General features: G+C 35.1%; 5 protein-coding genes across 15 annotated transcripts in view; 2 read left to right on the forward strand and 3 right to left on the reverse strand.

Annotated features, from left to right (window-relative positions):
* Nucleotides 1-65: 65 nt before the first annotated feature.
* On the forward strand, nucleotides 66-5,562 carry Eaat1 (Excitatory amino acid transporter 1). 2 transcript variants are annotated; one of them, XM_069126530.1, is made up of 10 exons: nucleotides 66-293; nucleotides 2,800-3,069; nucleotides 3,504-3,687; nucleotides 3,756-3,798; nucleotides 3,876-3,915; nucleotides 3,998-4,184; nucleotides 4,256-4,489; nucleotides 4,573-4,764; nucleotides 4,848-4,982; nucleotides 5,062-5,562. In XM_069126530.1, the coding sequence occupies exons 2-10, from the start codon at nucleotides 2,814-2,816 to the stop codon at nucleotides 5,207-5,209; spliced, it is 1,419 nt and encodes a 472-aa protein (XP_068982631.1). In that variant the 5' UTR covers nucleotides 66-293; nucleotides 2,800-2,813; the 3' UTR covers nucleotides 5,210-5,562. The 2 variants fall into 2 exon arrangements, with proteins under 2 accessions (XP_068982631.1, XP_068982632.1); XM_069126531.1 differs by lacking the exons at nucleotides 66-293; nucleotides 2,800-3,069 and adding an exon at nucleotides 3,093-3,182.
* Nucleotides 4,873-6,856, reverse strand: Vps25 (vacuolar protein sorting 25). 2 transcript variants are annotated; one of them, XR_011174916.1, is made up of 5 exons: nucleotides 6,669-6,856; nucleotides 6,412-6,557; nucleotides 6,109-6,327; nucleotides 5,862-6,036; nucleotides 4,873-4,994 (listed from the first exon to the last, which is right to left on the reverse strand). XR_011174916.1 is itself a non-coding variant. In XM_069126539.1 (4 exons), the coding sequence occupies exons 1-4, from the start codon at nucleotides 6,716-6,718 to the stop codon at nucleotides 5,924-5,926; spliced, it is 528 nt and encodes a 175-aa protein (XP_068982640.1). In that variant the 5' UTR covers nucleotides 6,719-6,856; the 3' UTR covers nucleotides 5,839-5,923. The 2 variants fall into 2 exon arrangements, 1 of the variants encoding a protein (XP_068982640.1); XM_069126539.1 differs by lacking the exon at nucleotides 4,873-4,994 and having other exon boundaries at nucleotides 5,839-6,036.
* Nucleotides 6,857-7,035: 179 nt separating this feature from the next.
* Nucleotides 7,036-8,816, reverse strand: LOC138186544 (uncharacterized). The gene has a single exon (XM_069126532.1). It carries the CDS (start codon nucleotides 8,448-8,450, stop codon nucleotides 7,167-7,169), a length of 1,284 nt encoding a protein of 427 aa, XP_068982633.1. The 5' UTR covers nucleotides 8,451-8,816; the 3' UTR covers nucleotides 7,036-7,166.
* A 34-nt stretch (nucleotides 8,817-8,850) lies between these two features.
* Nucleotides 8,851-10,519, forward strand: LOC138186549 (NEDD8-conjugating enzyme UBE2F). Of its 3 annotated transcripts, XM_069126537.1 has the most exons (6): nucleotides 8,851-9,011; nucleotides 9,367-9,487; nucleotides 9,573-9,734; nucleotides 9,806-9,967; nucleotides 10,035-10,186; nucleotides 10,312-10,519. In XM_069126537.1, exons 2-5 carry the CDS (start codon nucleotides 9,380-9,382, stop codon nucleotides 10,149-10,151), a joined length of 549 nt encoding a protein of 182 aa, XP_068982638.1. In that variant the 5' UTR covers nucleotides 8,851-9,011; nucleotides 9,367-9,379; the 3' UTR covers nucleotides 10,152-10,186; nucleotides 10,312-10,519. The 3 variants fall into 3 exon arrangements, with proteins under 3 accessions (XP_068982638.1, XP_068982637.1, XP_068982639.1); XM_069126536.1 differs by having other exon boundaries at nucleotides 10,035-10,519; XM_069126538.1 differs by lacking the exon at nucleotides 8,851-9,011 and adding an exon at nucleotides 9,026-9,097 and having other exon boundaries at nucleotides 10,035-10,519.
* Nucleotides 10,520-10,521: 2 nt separating this feature from the next.
* Nucleotides 10,522-19,478, reverse strand: part of Obsc (Obscurin) — a 45,881-nt gene continuing 36,924 nt past the window's right edge. For all 7 annotated transcript variants that reach the window (XM_069126518.1, XM_069126515.1, XM_069126513.1 and 4 more), the window contains 7 exons: nucleotides 18,676-19,078; nucleotides 18,025-18,208; nucleotides 17,650-17,950; nucleotides 16,948-17,526; nucleotides 16,366-16,790; nucleotides 11,224-16,283; nucleotides 10,522-11,156 (listed from right to left, as the gene is read on the reverse strand). In XM_069126518.1, coding sequence (XP_068982619.1) covers nucleotides 10,910-11,156; nucleotides 11,224-16,283; nucleotides 16,366-16,790; nucleotides 16,948-17,526; nucleotides 17,650-17,950; nucleotides 18,025-18,208; nucleotides 18,676-19,078 — 7,199 coding nt within the window. In that variant the 3' untranslated portion in view covers nucleotides 10,522-10,909. The remainder of the gene's footprint in view (nucleotides 11,157-11,223; nucleotides 16,284-16,365; nucleotides 16,791-16,947; nucleotides 17,527-17,649; nucleotides 17,951-18,024; nucleotides 18,209-18,675; nucleotides 19,079-19,478) is intronic.

Here is a 19,478-nt window from a genome sequence, read left to right on the forward strand (position 1 = left end):
AGAGATAGTTGATTTCTGACGCACACATGGTTGCATCCGTACTATTCCGTACGATACGAAGGGCTCTGTTCTCATGGGCCGGTCGCCGTCGCCGACAGTCCACGAGAACAGAGCGTACCGATAGTACGACGATCGCGCTCGCGGGAAGAACAACATTTCGCGTACTCTAAATCGAAGCGTGATCAGCATCCCGATTAAAAAATTAGCACGCGCGCAACGTGATTCGATCGCATTGCCGCGCACGCAGTTTCTTCTATCGACGACCACAATCGTGAATAGAACTAATTTATCGGGTAAGTCAATTTTTTTTTATAAATACCCAAAGCGAATATTTATAAAATATACGAGATATATCATTCTTAGGGAAATGAAAGCATTCGAGGTTGAAAGCCGTTGTAGTTGAATGACATGGTAGTTTTGTAGAAACCTGATAGTGATAATTTAAATTTACTTTTTTAACAGTGATATAGGAGGTAAACGTCTAAACAATGTGACAGGAATCAAAGGGTAAATAAAGTCGTGTCTCGTTACGCTCATCTTTGCCCCGACTGTAATTATGATCTACATAACACTTACGACTTTTCTCATTGCGTATCGTTAGATGTATCTATTGTGCTAGTAAAAAGAGTCGAATGATTTGATACAATGCGCATCTTGTCTCCACGATAGTCAATCCACGTACACAACAGAGAAATAGAAATTGAACGCGCAAAAATATGGCCGGAAAATGTTTGATTTCGGCAGTGTTTTAAAATGTATTGTATATCGAGAAAGATATATGTATCCTTAAACAGTTATAAATCAAGGAAAACTGTACCTTTATAAAAGTCTGCAAAAAGCTAAAAAAGAAATTCTTTAGTCATTACTATCTTGAAATGACAAACAAACGCTTGAAATTACGATTTTCCACGCATATAATTTTTTCTTTTCTTCTAGACATGTGACACCAGTGTTATCTGTGCATTGAACATCTTTATTTAGACTTACTCATAGATACGCGCTTCGCACAGTAAATCCATAATTACCATGCTTCTTTGTTCATTTGATGAATAATATATCAAGTGTGTTTCAAATTTTTAGAACGCCGCGCGTTCTTCATCGTACGGTTACTATCGCCATGTGCGGTTCAAACAAGAATGGCACGTGTATTTGGTTCCTATCGTCTACTTTCATTTGCCCTCGCCCGGAGCGCATATAAATCGAATCTTCTATCTTACTTAATAATCATGTCAACACGAGATCAATTTCGGTTACGTCTCTCTTATTTCTCTTTTTCCCTTTTTCATATTCGTGGAATCAGTATGAAAACTTCCACCGCGCATGAAGAAAAATAATGACAAATTTTTCTGCAGTATACAATTTTATTAGTGGATGGAACGTAAAGGCAGATTTCCAGGACAGTTTAAACCGGTTAATACCAGTTTCTGCGAGATATACATACATACATATATGTATACATAGCACGATGATGAGAAAATTTGTAGTTTTAATTTATATTTTTATTCATTAATTAATTTTATCAGTTTAATATTAATTGATCGAAGATTCCTGATAAAAACATGTATGCATCTTTTATAATAAATTTGGATAGATTTAATTACGCCATACCGTTTTTTATGATAAGAATATTTGATACCGGATGCTGCGGAATTAGGGAATAAACATGAACTTAACACCATGTACTGTAGGGTTAATTGGTGCTGTCAGATGATGGGTATGCTTGCACGATGGGTGTCGCGGGCAATATTTAAATGAACAATTAACATTTATGAATATTTCATATCGTTTGTGTTATATAATAAGTTATATTATGCATCATCTAACATGATGATTAGAATGCAGGATCAATGAGTCTTGGAGCACGCCTTGAGGATTGTTTTTCTGTTCACTTTTGTAATTATATGGATAAGTATGCGTTTTGTGTTTACATTCCATCTATAGAATATTTTGCTAGACTTACGATCAAGAACATGTTACAAATACCCTGATAATATCGGTTTCAATTATTGTTTAATATATTTTATCGATAATAAAAAAGTTTAATTTAACAGAAAGTTATAAAAATATTTTAATTTACTCGAATTAAGTCTGAATGTACACAGCATATAAAATTGAAGATACATAAAACTTATATGTAATTTTAAATAAGTCAAATTATGAATTAAAAAGTTCAAGAAATTGATTATTTGCAACCAACAAAATTGATGGAAAACGTAAATAAGGTAATTGCATTATAGAACAATACCTGCCGCAAGATAAAAGCGTAATTTATGATAGTATAGTAATAGGGGCATAGACCACTACCGTGTTTAGAGACGTTTAGTTATATAAAATTAATTAGTCTATATTTACCTGCATTAATTGTTCATGAATCTCAACCAACGTTTAAATCTGGAACACTCTATAGTATCTTATATTTATCCATTATTTCACTCCCACATGTCAGTCTTATCACGGTCTTCCACACATGTGCAAATATTTTAATATGTTTACAGTTATAAGAACGACATTACATTTCGACAGGCTGGCATAAAAAGATAGTAGAGTAATTAGGGTGCTATCTCTTTCATACATATACTGTATATATAATTATATATATATATATATATATATATATATATATATATATATATATATATATATATATAATTGCCTGAAGCAATATCTTATTATCATATTACTAGAACGACTCGTGTAATGTATTTCTGAGAAATGTTATGTTAATTTTAGTCAAGACGCAAATTTACATCGATTCCGTTCTGTATTAAGTAATACTAAAAATATTGTTGCTTTTTTTAGGATAAAAAGACGACATGGCTCATCCAAAAAAGTGGAGAAGTTGTATGTCAGAAAACATGCTGACAATGCTTACAGTAGCCGCTGTAGTGGCGGGTACGATTCTCGGTTTCATCTTAAGAAATGTCAGAGACGAACCATGGACAAAGCGCGAAGTTATGTATATTCAATTTCCGGGAGATATATTTCTTCGAATGCTTAAAGCACTTATATTACCACTAATCATTGCTAGCATCGTTAGCGCAATCGGCGGATTAGATCTTAATTTATCCGGTAATTAAAAAAACATGTATATACTTTTTGCAGATAATCGTGACGAATGGATTGCGTGGGTGTACAAACTTGTTTACGTGGAGATGCCTGGTTTCGTAAAACACAGATTACCGGTATTTTCTGGTGTGATTTAGCTTAGTCAGAGAGAAAACAATTCCGATAACAGATGTCCTATCTTTTTAAATTATTAATTTGGAAGCATTAATGACCTAATAATTATATAAGAAAGAACAATAATAGATACTCTCTCTCTCTCGAACCAGCATTTTTCCATTCATATTCTGTTTTTCGTTGTTTAAACGATTGAAAATGATCATTTGTTATCTCACAGTAACAATTCCAGCATCCACGTTTTGTGAAATACTATTACATATTAATCCTAGTATATCATTAAAGGAATGAAATAAAAATTTTGAAATGTATTTAATTTACAGGAAAGATTGGTATAAGATCAATTTACTATTATGCATCAACGACAATATCTGCTGTAATTCTTGGTATAATTTTGGTCTTAATTATTAGACCTGGAGAATACAGTACACATGGTATGATCGCAAAGGATAACGTAGCGCCAACTAGAGATATTACAACTACAGACACAATATTAGATTTAATCAGGTATAGCAATAAATATTACATTTGTATTACAATGAGTTCCGATTTTTTTTACGAAATTTTATTTTTAGGAATGTGTTTCCGCCGAATCTTGTACAGGCTTGTATTGCTCAGGTATATTAATTTTCCTATAAACATTATTGATTAATATTGTATAATAAAAATTTTAATTAATTAATATTGTGCTTTAGTATCGTACAGTACTGATAGAGCCCAAAAATAAAACAGGGGGTAAATATTACATTTAAATTAAATTTGTTTATAATTATGATTTTATTAATGTATTTTATAAACAATTTAATATTTTTTCCAGTAAACAACATACAAGATTGGGACATAAGTCATAAATATGGAGATGGTATGAATACTTTGGGGTTGGTTGTATTTGGAATTGTGTTAGGAATAGCTCTTAGTAAAATGGGTGAACAAGGAAAAATTCTCTTATCTTTTTTTGATGCTTTATCTGAAGCAACAATGCTTATTACTAAATGGGTCATATGGTAAGCAAATGACATAACAAATTATTTATTTAATTAATTTAAGTCATGCAAAAAGTTTTATTTTTTTATAGGACATCTCCAATTGGTGTGCTCTTTCTTGTTACTTCAAAGCTTTTAGAAATTGAGGATATTGGTGCTATTGCTGGACAATTAAGTTTATATTTCATTACAGTATTATTAGGTTTGATTATTCATGGTTGTGTAACACTTTCTGTTATATTCTTCATTTGCACAAAGCAGTTGCCATTTAAACTCATAGGCAAGATGACTCAAGTTTTAGCTACAGCATTTGGTACCTCATCAAGGTGAATTATATGAATTCATTCATTCTAGAAAACGTGTCAGTAAAAGTTTGGGATTTATAAATAATTTATTTCTGTGAATATAGCACTGCCACATTGCCAGTAACAATACAGTGTTTGGATAATATAGGTGTAGACCAGAGAATTACAAGATTTGTTGTTCCAATTGGTGCTACCATTAATATGGATGGGACTGCATTATACGAAGCTGTTGCTGCAATTTTTATAGCTCAAGTTAGGAGAATTCCATTGACTCTCGGCAATGTTATTGGTGTTAGGTAATTGTTGAATTAAATGAATTGAACTTTGAAACTTAAGCTTAAAATCTTAATAACTTTAATGGTTTGATATACTTTTGTAGTATAACAGCAACTGCAGCCAGCATTGGAGCTGCTGGCATTCCACAAGCTGGTCTTGTTACAATGGTTATGGTGTTAGATACTGTAGGATTGCCTGCTGAAGATGTAACACTTATCATTGCAGTAGATTGGCTCCTGTGAGTTATCCCCTTTGGCATAATTATTAATCAAATTAAAATTTTTTACATTTTAAATAATTGTTAAATTCGCCTATAGGGATCGTTTCCGAACCACGATAAACGTCATATGTGATGCACTCGGAGCTTGTGTTATTGAACATTTAAGTAAAAAAGATCTTGAAGCAAGTGCAAACCTTCAGGAGGAAACAATCGAATTAGCCAGAGTGAGGAAAGCAGATGCATAATTTTTTAGTTTTCTTGTTACAAATTCGCCATGATATTATATGAACACAATTTTACTGTGTTCATAATATTTTTTATATACTTTATAGTCAATAATTTGTACTAATGTATATTCATGTTGACTCTAATTTTAATTTATATGATAATCTACACATAATTATGTAATTACAAAGTATTTTAATCACAAGAATGCTGTTAGATACTTAAAAAGATTGTTACTGTTGCATACTTAACAGAAAAAAGTGATCGAGTATTAATGTACTTTAAAAGATCAAACCTTGATTTATTTATGTTCATAAATGTATTAAAAATACATAGTTTTTCTTATTTAAAAAAAAATATTTTATTGCAATTACTTTTCTATGTGAAATTTTAAATATTATATATTCCATTATATTAAAACATTCCACAGATTTATAGAATACAACTAATATAAAAATTATATTTAATACTGTTTCACTTCTGTACATATATAATATTTATTAATTTAGATTTTATTAATATAATCTTAGGAATAATTTCTTCTAATCATATTTGAAAATGTACATTATGAATTCTTTCTATAGTTTCATGTTCTTAAATTATATGAATTCCTTTAAAATTTGTTTAATTATGTCTTTAAAAATGCTCGTTTAATCATAAACATATATATACCTTGAAAATAGCGAAAATTTGTATTTACATTTACAAAGCAATTCTTTTGTACAATTATGTGTCTAAAAGAACTTAACACCTTGATTATCATCAAATAAAATTAATTCTGCTTTCTTATTTCCTTCCAGTGTTTTAAGTGCTCTGATTAATACTTCTGTATCAAGTCCATAAAATTCTAAAAACAGGAAGCATTTGTTTTACATCACAATTTTTCTTCCTGAAATACAACTTTTATAAAAGTACATACCCTGATTTGTTGTATCTTCTCCTTGTGTTAACTCAAATAAAGTACATACGGAACCAACAAATCCATTCTCTTGTGCCCAGTTATAAATAATTTCACCCCATTCTTCCAAAGTATGCCAATAAATTAGCCACCTTTGTCTTGTCTTATCTAATGGGCTTGCATTCCCTGATCTTGCTAATTCTTCCAATACCAATAAGATAGCTTCTGATGATAATTTGCCTGTTTCATATATTAAGGAATAAATTTGTAGGCAAGTAATGAGTTTATCATTTTACTCAATCATTGTTATTGTAAAAAGGATACGATTAATTGCAGTATTATTAAATAACGGGCTTGAATGCACTTCTCTTATATCTATAATAGACTGTTTTGTTATACGATAGTATTCTAGGATTAAGCTTTTCCATGCTGCTAATTGTTTAGCTCTAGTATCTGAATGAGGCTGAAGTCTGAAAGTTTTCATCAAATATTTAAATATATAGAATGTCAGAAGCTATGCTTATGTATGTACATAAATCATAGTTTAAAATAGATGATCAACATAACCTATTAATACTTACGTAAAAAAAGGAGGAAAACTGTATTGCCATGGCCATTCAATTTCTGCCATTATTATTAATATATCAAAAAACTTATGTGAATCACACGATGATACAAGTAGTTATACCTCCGAAATATTCTTCATAACAGAAAATTCTAACAATAGGAACAAGTATTTCTGAATATGTTATCTACAATTACAATATACGCGAATGCGGCTGGGTGGTTGATTGGCTATCTTATCACTCTGAAATTGTTTTCTTAGAATCAAAACTATATTGCAAGAAAATTAATCAGTTATAAAACTAAAAAAGTAAATGTGAAGAAAACAAAAGCTAATTAATGAAGTTATCAAAATATTTTAATAACATTTCTAAAATGATAACTTTTCTTTAAAAAAATGCTCGTTTTACAAATAGTATTACACATTTATTTAACAATAAATTCATACAAACAATGATGTAAACATATCAAATTAAGTATAAAATACATCCTATAATATCAATTACAAATTTAACCTAGAAATATCGATTACTGTAGCTATTTAAATTTTCATAAATGATTATGTATTGGTTTTGGTAATATATTCCTTCATTTTCAAAATCTCTGTATGGTCTTAAACTGGAAAATGGATTCTGTTCAAAATATGTGTACTTTACATGATTGTTTAAAACTTCATTGAGTCTGATTTGTTCTTTTTCTGCTTCTGTTGAAGTATAAGATGTTAGAATCAATGGGCAATTTTGTTCAGCTACTATCTCTAAAGATTGTCTCCATGAATAGTTTTCAGATCTAAAATCTTCACATTCATGTATTCCTGCATTATATCCAACGATAAAATCTGGTTTCACATATGAATCATTATTTGTATAATCCTCATAAAGCATACTACATATTTGAATTAAAAGTTGTTTATTATTATATTGACAATCCTTACACAGATTCACTGATACGGAATCTATAGATAATTCAGGTCCTATTAGAAAAATTTGTACTGTTGTAATGCATGGTAACCAGTGTAAGAGAATTTCCCAAAGTTCTATACTATCAATGTCTATCATATTGGCTGCTATAATATGAACAACGAAACTATTACCATTCAAAAGATATCGCAATTTTTGCATTGCGTAAAGAAATGTTAAAGGTCGTGAAAGATATTCTGAATTAATCATTGTTTCCTCTACTATTGACATATGTGAATTCTTCCATGGTTCAATGTAAGAATTTATAAAATCTTTCATGTTTTTTGGTAAATTTATATGATTTATATGATATGGTATTCTTATTTTTGGTATCTTTTTCTCATGCATTATTGAGATTACATCTAAATTAAAACATAACTTTATCAGATCACAATATCTTTTATGTATAATATCATCTTTGTGCTTTGTGCAAAAACTAGTATTTGGACAATTAGGGCAATCTTTAAGAACTCTTATATTTTGATCATGACACACAACACATAATCTAAGAAATTTGAACATTTGCTCTTCATAATGTTCTAATTTTCTACCAACCTTTATTGCTACTAGTAACATGAAATTCATTTTCATTTGAGTCCAAGTTTTTATATCAACATTCTGTTGAATATTTAAAAAGGTTGATAGTTGATTGTCCTTTAAAATATTGCATATTGCGTTGCATAAATCTTTATGTTGCGACCAATGCATTTTTTGGTGTTCCTTGGAACAATAAGAGATCATAGTGCAATTACCACATCTTTTTAAAGAGATTTCTCCCCCAAATTTTTTACAAACGTGGCATGCATTTGCATAAAAGAAATAGTTATATTTAGGTAGCATTTTATGTATAAAATTTTGTATAAAAATGTACAAATACAAAGGTATGTATGTAATATAAAATCTTCAATTATAAAAATTGTTTTCTTTCTCCGTATTGAGTGGCGATGCATACGATTAAGTATCATTTTACATAAAATTTTTCTTGATTGTTTAATCATCGTGTACGTTTCACATTTTACATAAAATATTATGTAAGATCCATTATACTTAGATAGATTATGAACGCTATACACTGCAAATATTTGTAAATAAATAAAAACTTCACTAATAATTTATATTTTATATGTATCTGTTTCAATAAAAGCAAAAATCTTTTCAATAAAAGTTGTCCATAAAACAACAATTAGATCTTGCTATATTATAAACAAACTTCCGACATAAAACCAAAACCAGTATTGCCATCTACAGTACAAGATTTAGACTTTGAGTGCGCTTAAATATTTACCGTTTGCTTTTAAATGTTTGATAGTGGGAGAGTTTTGAGATGAAAATTAACAAAATGCAGATTCACTAAGTTAATTATAAACATATATTACCATATTGCCATATTTATAGTCTAAGGTACAGTTTAATAAAACGAACTAAAGAACTCTATTCGATAGTTCTAACCTTGAAATCGTGTTGTTCCATAATAAATGTCATAAACGGTATTTGACAATATAACTTTTTAATCTTATATGAAAAATATTCTGGATATAATAAGTCGTAAAGTGACAAATTAACAGCTTTTGAAACTACTAAAATATTTATTTGTCTTCGATATTTATCAAAATGGGGTTATCAAATAAATACGAATAATGCCTCAATTGTTCTTAAATGATTAATGGAATTGTCACTGTGTTGGATTGTGTTTTTCTTAATTCTTTTTCCAATTTTTAGTAAATTTCATCGTTTGTGAAATTATTATTCCTTTCAGAATTGTTGAAAATATGATTACCTTGAGAGGAAAATTGAAGAAGGATAGTGATATATCAAACTCAAAAAACAGAGAATATAATAAACGCGTTTCTGTCCGTGATAAGCTATTAATAAAAGAGGTATAATAAGATAAGAATGTATGAAATTGTCTTGAAATTAGGAAAAAAATTATAACTAGCTGTTTTAATTTTTTCATTCATTTAGGTTCAAGAAATGCAGCAAACATTACCTAGTACATGTCAGGTGAAATTTCAAGATCCTGATTGTCTACATGAGTTTATTCTCTTGATTGTTCCTGATGAAGGATATTGGGTTGGAGGTAGATTTCATTTCCAAGTTTATATACCTGAAGAATATAATATGGCTGTAAGTGTATCACGATTAAAATTTATATATAGGAATTTGTGATCAGTCTGATATTAACAAAATTATTTTAGCCACCAAAAGTTAAATGCCTAACAAAATTGTGGCATCCTAATATAAATGAGGATGGTAACGTATGTCTTTCAATTTTAAGGCAGAGTAGTATAGATGAAATGGGATGGGCACCGACTCGTAAACTTAAAGATGTTGTATGGGGTTTGAATTCACTTTTCACAGTAAGTCTTTAAAAATTCTACTTAAAATGTTTCTGTGATTATATTAATTAATCATATCTTTCTGCAGGATCTTCTAAATTTTGATGATCCTTTAAACAGAGAAGCAGCTGATCTATTTGTAAAAGATAAGGAGTCCTTTCGAAGTAAGGTTAAGGATTATGTTATGCAATATGCAAAAAGATGATTCAGATCAGTGGGTAATGTTATAACAGTGACACTGTACGTTTATGGAATTAGCTTTTTATTTTGGTGGAAAGTTCGAGTTTGATTAAAAAGTGTTTTTTTAATTTGATATCGATTAATTTGTATTTAACTATCATTCAGTACTAGTCTTCTTATTCTAGGGAGATTGTTTTGTTTATATTTGAATCTGTTAATTATATGCAGCTTTTGAATGTTATGATATTTCATTGCAGTTAAATTTGTGTAATTAATGGTACAGAGAGCGAGAACGGAGAACATGTCATGTGTACAATATACTTATCCTTTTTATAGAGCATTGTAATGATGAAAGACCATAATTTGTAAATAAAGTCAATATTTAATAATAAAGCTTTCTTTAATTATTTAGCATTTATTGGTGATTTTATTAGAATATAATCATCATTTTTGTACAATTTTAAAGGTTTGTACCTTGATTCGTTAAAACGTGATTTTATCTTACGTTATATTCAAATATCGATCGGTCGATTCTTTCTTACTCATAGATCTTAGGAGTAACGATATGAGTAGATGGTAATATTTCGTTAAAATAATTAAACGTAACAAATAAATAATAACAAAAAAGAGAACAAGGAAGGAAGATTCTTATATTTCGATACTATCCTCTTCTTTTTTTAGTTGCTCTTCCTTGTTCTTTAAGAAACTGACTAGATGCGTGCATGAAATTTTACAGTCACATAAAGAAAATTGGAAAATCATTGCTTAATAATATCTTATTCGTTAGAACGTGGTGAGCAGCTCTTCTTGTATGCTGGTCGATCTAATGAGTTTTTGAGTGGAACCTAACAGGCTTTCACTTGCCAGGCTTTGGTTCTCAGATGCTATTTTCGACTTCTCTTTGTGGTACTCTTCGTTATACTCTTTCAGTCTGTTACCTAAGAACACTGCTCTCTCGCGTTTCCTAATCATAAATTCCGATAGTTGTAGCCATCTGTGTTCGTGGCATTCTTCCACCAATGGTCTTTTACTAAAATAAAAACAAAACATATAAAAACTCCGATAGATGTAGTAATATTAAAACAGAGAATACAAACCTGGGTGCCCGTTTAAAAACCAACATAAGGAACCTAGTAGCCTCCTGACTTAACTCTTTATACAGATGTTCGAATCTGTATCTCACAAACAGAATATTTTGTCTGGTCTCATCAGGATCCTTGCCACGGAACGGTGAAATACCAGATAGGAGTACATACATTAGTACACCGACCATCCAAACGTCTGTCTGAGGATGAGCCGGTTCCTCATTGTATACCTCGGGTGCTCTATACTCTGGATGACCAGCTTTCGGTACTGTTGTACCCAACTTACTAACGAGTCGAGCAGAACCCATATCAACAAGTTTGACTTGGACCGATCTGACATTAGACATCACTATATTGTCAGGCTGAATGTCAAGATGACAATATCTTCGCCAGTGAAGGTACTGCAAACCGTCCAGAATTTGGGTCATAGCAACTGCTACGCAATTTTCTGTATATTCATGTCTACTCGAGAAATATGTGAGAATATCAGCTCCCTGAAGTTTTTCCAAGATGAATAGTGCAATCGGAGAACCTTGTGCTTTGTACGCTGCCTCTAACATCGCTATCCTCTCGTGTCTCAACGAACGAAGAGCTTCAAACTCTCTGTTCACTTGCTTTTCTGTTTCCGTATTCAGCTCCAAAATCTTGGCGACTATCACACGGTCTGTACTTTTATCAACACCTTTTACTACAACGGAGAATTGGCCTCTGGAGATCTCAGAGATGAAGCTATACTTGCTTGAGAGATTCGTGTCGGTCGACCACTCGATAGGATGGTCCTCGATGGAGTAATCCATATGTGGCTTGTCTTCATCGAGCACTATTTCTTGACCTGACTCAGTCAGTTCTTGAAGGTGCCTCATAGCTCGAGTAATTTGAACCTTTGGACATCCTGGTAGTCTAGTTTTGATCAGCTTCGATGGGATACCCTTTTCGCTCCAACCGACGCGATTTCGTGCTGCTAAACGGAAGTTATAGGAAGTGTCCGGTGTCAAGTCTCTTATCATGTAAAACTCGTGATCGATGTTCGAGGCTATATCTATCCAATCGACCGAGTCACCTAGTTTGTATTGGAGATTGTAACACAAGACTGGAGAGTTGCCATCGTATCTGGGCTGCTTCCATCGTAGAAGTATTTCTGTGTCTGAGACATCGGAAAGCTCAGGGGAATCAGGACCTGAAGGAACAGCAGCTTCCACTAATCTCGTTCTGACCACAGTCTGTCCGAGGGAGTTCCTGGCGACAATCTTGTAACTACCAATATCGTGTTCCTTCGTTGGATTGAAGCTAAGTATGGATCTGCCGTCTTGGTCCTCGGTGACTTTTACTCTGTTGCTCTCCTGAATCATCATGTCATTCTTGTACCACTGAATCACTGGTTTGGGACTTCCAACAGCTAGACAAGCTAGCTGAGCAGGCATTCCTTCTTCCATGGGTTTAATTTGCGGTTTTTCACGGAAGAATGGTAGATGTCCCTCCTTCTTCGACTCTATCATTGCCTCTGCCTCTGCGTAACTATCCAATCGAGTACCCAATTCGTGTTTCAAGCGTCTCAGAGTGAAGTTATCTGTACCGTATCTACTGATTCTTGCTCGTCTCTCGTCGTCGATTTCTTCGTCCATAATATCCGTAAAGCGACGACGTTCTCGTATAATAGGTGTCCTCCAGTCGAAACTTTCTTCGGTGATGGTTCGAGAGAATCCAGGACTACGATTGCATGCAACCTTCATGTATTCGCGCAAACGCACAGGGAAGTCCGTGTCGCGTAATTGAAGAAGATAGGTATCTGGACCATTTTGATAGTGGCTTTCGCTCTTGATGATTCCAATCTCCGTGTCAATCGGTTCCCTCGTAGCAATCTGGTTCTCCCAAGGTTTAGCTGGAGGTCTCTTTATTGGACTGTATGGTCTTTCCTCGCTGGGCTCGGGAGTGTATTTTTGGCCAGGCGGATAGACCATTCTAGATGGGTGCTCGAAGGCTGTATTCAATTTGCGTCTGCGGAACCACGTGCGGCAGGAAGCGTTGTTATACCAATCGCGATACAGTTTGTAATAGTTCTTCAAGTTCTCCGATGGGATCTTGTACAAATCAAGCGGAAGTCTGTCAGCATAGTTCAACCAAGGATGAGCAAGAGCAGCCTTGACATCCATTCTTCTATCAGCGTTGTACATTAGTAGAGAACGAATAAAATCTTTGGCTTCCTCTGAGATGTTCTCCCAACGATCATCGAACTCCCATTTTCCTTCCCGGATCTTCAGCATCGTCTCCCTGTCGTTGTTACCTCTGAATGGCGAAATTCCAGAAAGCAAGATGTATGTGATAATACCAACGGCCCACATATCTGCACTGAAGGACACTCCCTCGTTGTTGGTAACTTCCGGTGCCACGTATTCGGGCATACCATATGTCAAGGTCATTAATTTCGCGTGTGAAATTCTTCTTGCGAGCCCGAAGTCGCAGATCTTCAGGTCGTCACCGCCTGTATGTGAGATCAACAGGTCTCCGAGCGTTAAACCAAGATGAGCAAAATGATTCGAATGCATGTAATCCAATCCCCACAGTAACTGTCTGATATATCCAGCAATATCTGCTTCGGTGTAGTATGCCTGTTTCGTCAAAGTGTCCACTAGCTCACCACCAGCAGCTAGTTCCATGATCAGTGTGACAGATTTATCAGTCTCATAAGCGTCGTGCAGTCTCAGCAATTTCCTATGATTCAGACTGTTCATTATTTCTATCTCGTTATACATGTACGGCCTAAGTTCTCCCTTTCCATGCATGACTTTGGCTGCGAAATTCTTTCCGGTGCTTCTTTCAACAGCGTGGTAAGTGACACCTTGAGTACCACGGCCAAGCTCGTCACCAAGGTCGTAGAACTCATCGAGAGACTTATCGTGATGAGGCTTAATATCAGACTTTCTCCTGTACGTTCTGTACCCGTACTCGTGCTCGTTCTCTTCCACGTGCAGCATCACGGAACAGGAAATGGATCCGGCCACGTTTCTTGCGCTCACCGAGTATAAACCTTCATCCTTCACGATGGTATCGCTGATGGTTAAAATCGTAGTGTCTGGTTCGGTGAATTCGATCCGAATTCTGGAAGAGGTAGTAAGAGGTTTCCAGTCCTTGTACCACTTGATCTCCGGGTAGGGTACACCAATAACTTTAGCCATTAGTTGCCCAGTTTTTCTAACCATTACAATAGTTTCCTCCGGTCTCTGAATAAATGTTGGGTATTCGGCAATCTGTAGCCAAACTCTCTGTCTAGCTTCACCATGTTCGTTAGTCGCGACAGCTTCATACATTCCCTCGTCTCTTTCGAGCATCCTATTAATGAATAAAGTGGCTTGTCCATTTCTCGTATAGCTCTGATCATATCTTCCACCAGACTCTATCAATTGGTCGTTGAAATAATAGGTCATCTTGGGTTTTGGATAGCCATAAACGAACCAGAAGAGGTTACAATTGTGATTCTTTACACCATATTGAGTATCATGTTCTTGACGAAGGAATCTAGGTGCTTGAGCGTAATTGTCGTGAGGTGGTCTTTCGATGTCGAAGTCCTTGGGGAAGTAAGGACTGGTCTCCGGACGGAAGTCGATGCCAGGAGGCAAATAAGGGAAGAATTTCGGTGGATCTGGCTCCAATTTCGCGCGATACGTTTGCGCATACGGTGAAGGGTCGCTGATTCCGTATTTGTTTTCTACACGGATACGGAACTTGTAGTCTCTGAAGGGTTCAAGGTTACGGATGTCACACACACAGCTACGAATACCTGTGCGGACAGTGAACCAATCACCATCCGGAAGTTCGCACATTTCTATTTGATACGTCACTGGAATGCGAGGTCCAATGGGGATGGATGGCTTCCAAGAGAGTGTCAGATGACGATCCATCATTCTGCTGATAATTGGACGATCGGCCAAAGGTAATGGAACGCCAGACTTGCGGTACTTGTCGAAATCTGCATATTGATCTCCTAGAGCTTTCTTTGGTCGTGGTTCCAATGATTCGTAAATTAAGTCCGCGGTGCAAGAATCTTCGCCATGAGGGTTTGATATTTTTAACATATATTTTCCCGCGTCCAATTCGTCAGCATTGTTTATAACTAAACGCAACAAGCTACCTTCTTGGTTCATCCTGATCCTATCGGTTTGCCACATTTTGTTACCATTGTGGAACCATTGGAATTCAGGTTCTGGGATACCTGTGACGCAGGCTGTAAATTTGGCTGCCATTCCTTTATAATATTCACAATCACCGATTTTTTTCAAGAACGATGGTGGCTCAGCCTTCTGTATCTTCTCAATTGTATCAACCACTGTCAAATTCGCTACACACTCAGCTTCACCACCCTTGTTCACTGCTTTGCACTTGTACGTTCCGGCGTCATCATAGGTACAATCTTTCACGTACAAACAGCAAACATCTCCGTCACGTTTAATCTTGTATTTATCGTCATCATTTAAAATCGGTCTGTCATTGAAGTACCATGTAATATCCGGTCGTGGTACGCCGGTGATGCGAGCTAGGAATTTGGCATCGAACGAAGGCAATTGTTGTAGATCCTTGAACTTCTGCAAGAAGTTTGGTGGTTGGAAGATCTTCCTGATGTTAGCTGTGGATTTCGTGAAGTCTTCACCGAGTGGATTCGATATACGACATTCATATACACCAGCATCTCCGGACTCGCAAGGGTTCATCTCCAGTTCTGTCTTCTTTCCATCGCAAGTCACAGTTAAGCGATCGGATGGCTGCAGAGGAGCACCGTCCTTGGACCAGCTGACTTCTGGCACGGGATTGCCAGTGAAAGAAACAGATAAGTTTAATGGTTGACCTTCCTCGACGTAGACGTCTCGCATTGGATTCACAAATCCAGGTTTCTCTTCTGGTTGATCGGATAGAAGTTTTCCGAGAACGCTGATCGTTCCTGTACAAGATGAAGTGCCTTCTGTGTTGCTTGCAATCACTGTGTATTCTCCCGCGTCTTCTGGTGTTACTTTGTCTATGATCAACGCCTGAGTTCCATCTGGCAGATCGACAGCCTTTATATGCTTTCCATCAGGTATGAGCTGAAAACACAAAGTTGATGAAAATAAGGGAAAAGCATTCTTAAATTTTCAAGATTTGAAAAATTCATGATGATTTACGAACCTCATCGCCGTTCTTCAGCCACTGAAGCTGTGGTGTTGGTTTGCCTAGAAGTTTGACTATCATTTTCGCCGGGAAGCCTTGCACGACATTCAATGGTTGAAGCGTGGTTATGAATTCTGGTCGTTTCTCTTTCTCTTCGATCTCTACTTTGGCGGAGCCAGTAATTTCACCGAGCGAATTAGAGACAGTCATCGAGTATACGCCAGCGTCTTCCGGACGAACATAGTCGATCCTTAAACCGATAATACCGTTTGGTTCGTTCATGAAGTATATTTCTTTCGATTGCCGTAGTGGTATGCCGTCTTTGAACCATTGAACTTGTGGATTCGGGAAAGCAACCACTTGGGCTTCCAGTTTCAGTGGTTGTCCTACGATAGCCTTGGCATCTTCTAATGGTTTCGAGAAAGATGGCTTTCTCCTTGCAGCTGAAATTATATTTATTATTATTATCATTCCTAATTTCATTTCCTCGTCAATATTTAATATAAAGGAATTTCCAAAAGATTTAATTATGAATTTAATTATTTAACTTTGAATTAATCCCTAATTTGATTTTTCACCTAATCGTAAAACGTCACTCACGTTTAATAGCCACGGCACACAACGAAGACTGTTCGCCAGTAGAATTGGACATCACGAGTTTATAAGCTCCACAGTCTGTCGGTTTCACGCAATCGATCGTCAATTTAGTGCTGCCATCCGGAAGTGTCTCAATCTTCATGTGCTCATCAGGAACGATCTTCTCTCCATCTTTATACCAACCTACATCAGGTACAGGGCTACCATCGATCTTCGCTTTAAGCTCCAGACAATCACCCTCGTCCACTTCTTTTGTTTTAGGCAGAAGATGAATAAAGCTAGGAGAGATCAATTGCATCGTCAAATTACAACCAGTTTGTGCGCATCCATCGATGTTGGTAGCCCGGCATTTGATCTTTCCAACATCGTCTATAGAAAATGTCGAGATGGAATAAGTGCTGTCCACGATGCCATCTACGTGTGTAGTAATTTTGTGTCGATCATCTTCTTTGATCACTTCACCATCTTTTAGCCAGGTTAGCTTTGGCTTGGGGACACCGGTTACGCGAACTTTCAGTTCTAAATCTGTGCGATCTTTGCACTCTATATTGGCCAAATTCTTGAGGAAGGTTGGTGCCTCGGCTGAAAATCGAATTGTATAATTAAAAATTCTTTCTCCCGACACAATGGCGAAGATAATCTTTTCGAACAGTTAACATAGAACAGTAGCCAACAGTATATACATAGATAAATTTTTATACTCACTGTGTGGAGTTAGGGTTGCTTGTCCAGTCGCTTCACCCAGATAATTCTTAGCTGTAAGATGATAAGTTCCCTTGTCTTCGACTTCCACGTCTTTAATGATAAGTTTGAACTTGTTGTTCCTCCTATCCTCCTCGAAATCGTATTTATCTCCTTTCTCCAGGACTGTACCATCCTTGGTCCACGTGATATCAGGTTTTGGATTTCCTTTAACGATGGCCTCCCATGTAAATGAGTCTCCAACGGACGCGACAACGTCTTTCAATTCTTCAATTTCAGGATGCAGAAGGAGATGTAAGAAAGCCTGATTACAGTAACAAATATTTATATATTTTCAGCTCAAACGAGTCTTCTTTATGATGTTGAATTTATACTAACGCTAGCTTCAGCTTCGCCGTATTTGTTCTTCAGTTTCAGCGTGTATTCTCCAGTGTCTTCTTTCGAGCATTTTGGCACGCTCAAAGTGACTGTAGTACTGGTTAGATTGTCATTTGCTGGCTTGTTCTGCGTGGTGAACTTTAGTCGCATGTCGTCGTGTGGGATTTCTTCACCCTTGAAGTACCTTTTTAAACGAATGACATAAATTTATAAAAAGTTATATGGCTGTTTGAGGGAATGTGGTAATGAAGTCTTAATAGTAGGAATTGCATGCTTCTAACATTAGAATATATCATGACATGTACTTATAAAGGTCTGAAAATTCGTAACAATATTTTCTGAATAAATACTCATGTTTCTATATTTATTTCATTTTTTGGGACAAAGTGCATTTATGCTATGTCTTCTTTGAATTTATTATTTAACATGGTGTCGCTAAAGATAATTTATGACTTATAATCAATGACGTACCCAATCTCCCAATTGTGAAGCAGTAGCAAAGGAAATAGGGATAAAATAAGTAGTATTACAAATAGTACTGATAAATAATGTATGAATAGTACCGTGAATAGCACTAACAAATCACAGATAATATTTAAAGAAGCAATACAAAAGTCTAAAAACTGTTAAAAAATCAATGATGAAATATACCATGTTGTGTCAGGAACAGGATCAGCAGTGAACGTAGCCTTAAACTGTCCGGTCTTTCCTTTGGCCACATCTACGTCATTCAAAGGTTCAGTAAACTTGGGTCTTCGAAGTTCGTCCACAGTTTCAACAGTCAAATATCCTTCGACCATAACTTCGCCTAGTTTGTTTGTGAACGTGCATGTGTACACTCCTTCATCTTCGAGAATGGCCTTTTGAAGTTCCAAAGTAAAAAGTTCTCCAGCACTGGTGATTCTGATGCGTTCTCCGCTTCGAAGAGGTTTCCCATTCTTGAACCATTTTCCATCGGCCCTTGGTAAACTCGTCGCTCTGATACTGAACACGACCGTTTGGGTTTCGTAGATCGTTTTATCGCTGAGGGTCGCTTCGATGATGTGAGGAGGCGCTAATTGGGAAATACCAAGATTAGAATGCTTTTCGTGAGCAATTGAAGACTAGATTCTGGATGGTCAGATCTAAAAGTTCGTTTTCGTTTTTGCCGTGCATCTAGTGCGTCCTTGCGTTTGCGCCACGTGCTGCATTGTTATTTTATACATTTTTAAATCTAAAATACCAGACAATTTTTTGTATTAATTAAATTAATTTTAATTTTAATTTAATTAAATTAATTTAATTTTAATTTAATTAAATTAATTTAATTTTGTTGTATTTATAATTTGAAATTGTCTAGTACTTTTTCTAATTGCTTACCTTGATGAAAACGAAAAGTACCCAGTTCCAGCCAAGTTCGACTGATTATTCTTGCACTGTATAAGCGGTAAGTGTCTAGACTGAGTATAGAAGCG

The sequence above is a fragment of the Bombus flavifrons genome, chromosome 13 (genome assembly GCF_040668555.2).
Source record: "Bombus flavifrons isolate JBK064 chromosome 13, iyBomFlav1_principal, whole genome shotgun sequence".
Classification (NCBI taxonomy): domain Eukaryota; kingdom Metazoa; phylum Arthropoda; class Insecta; order Hymenoptera; family Apidae; genus Bombus; species Bombus flavifrons.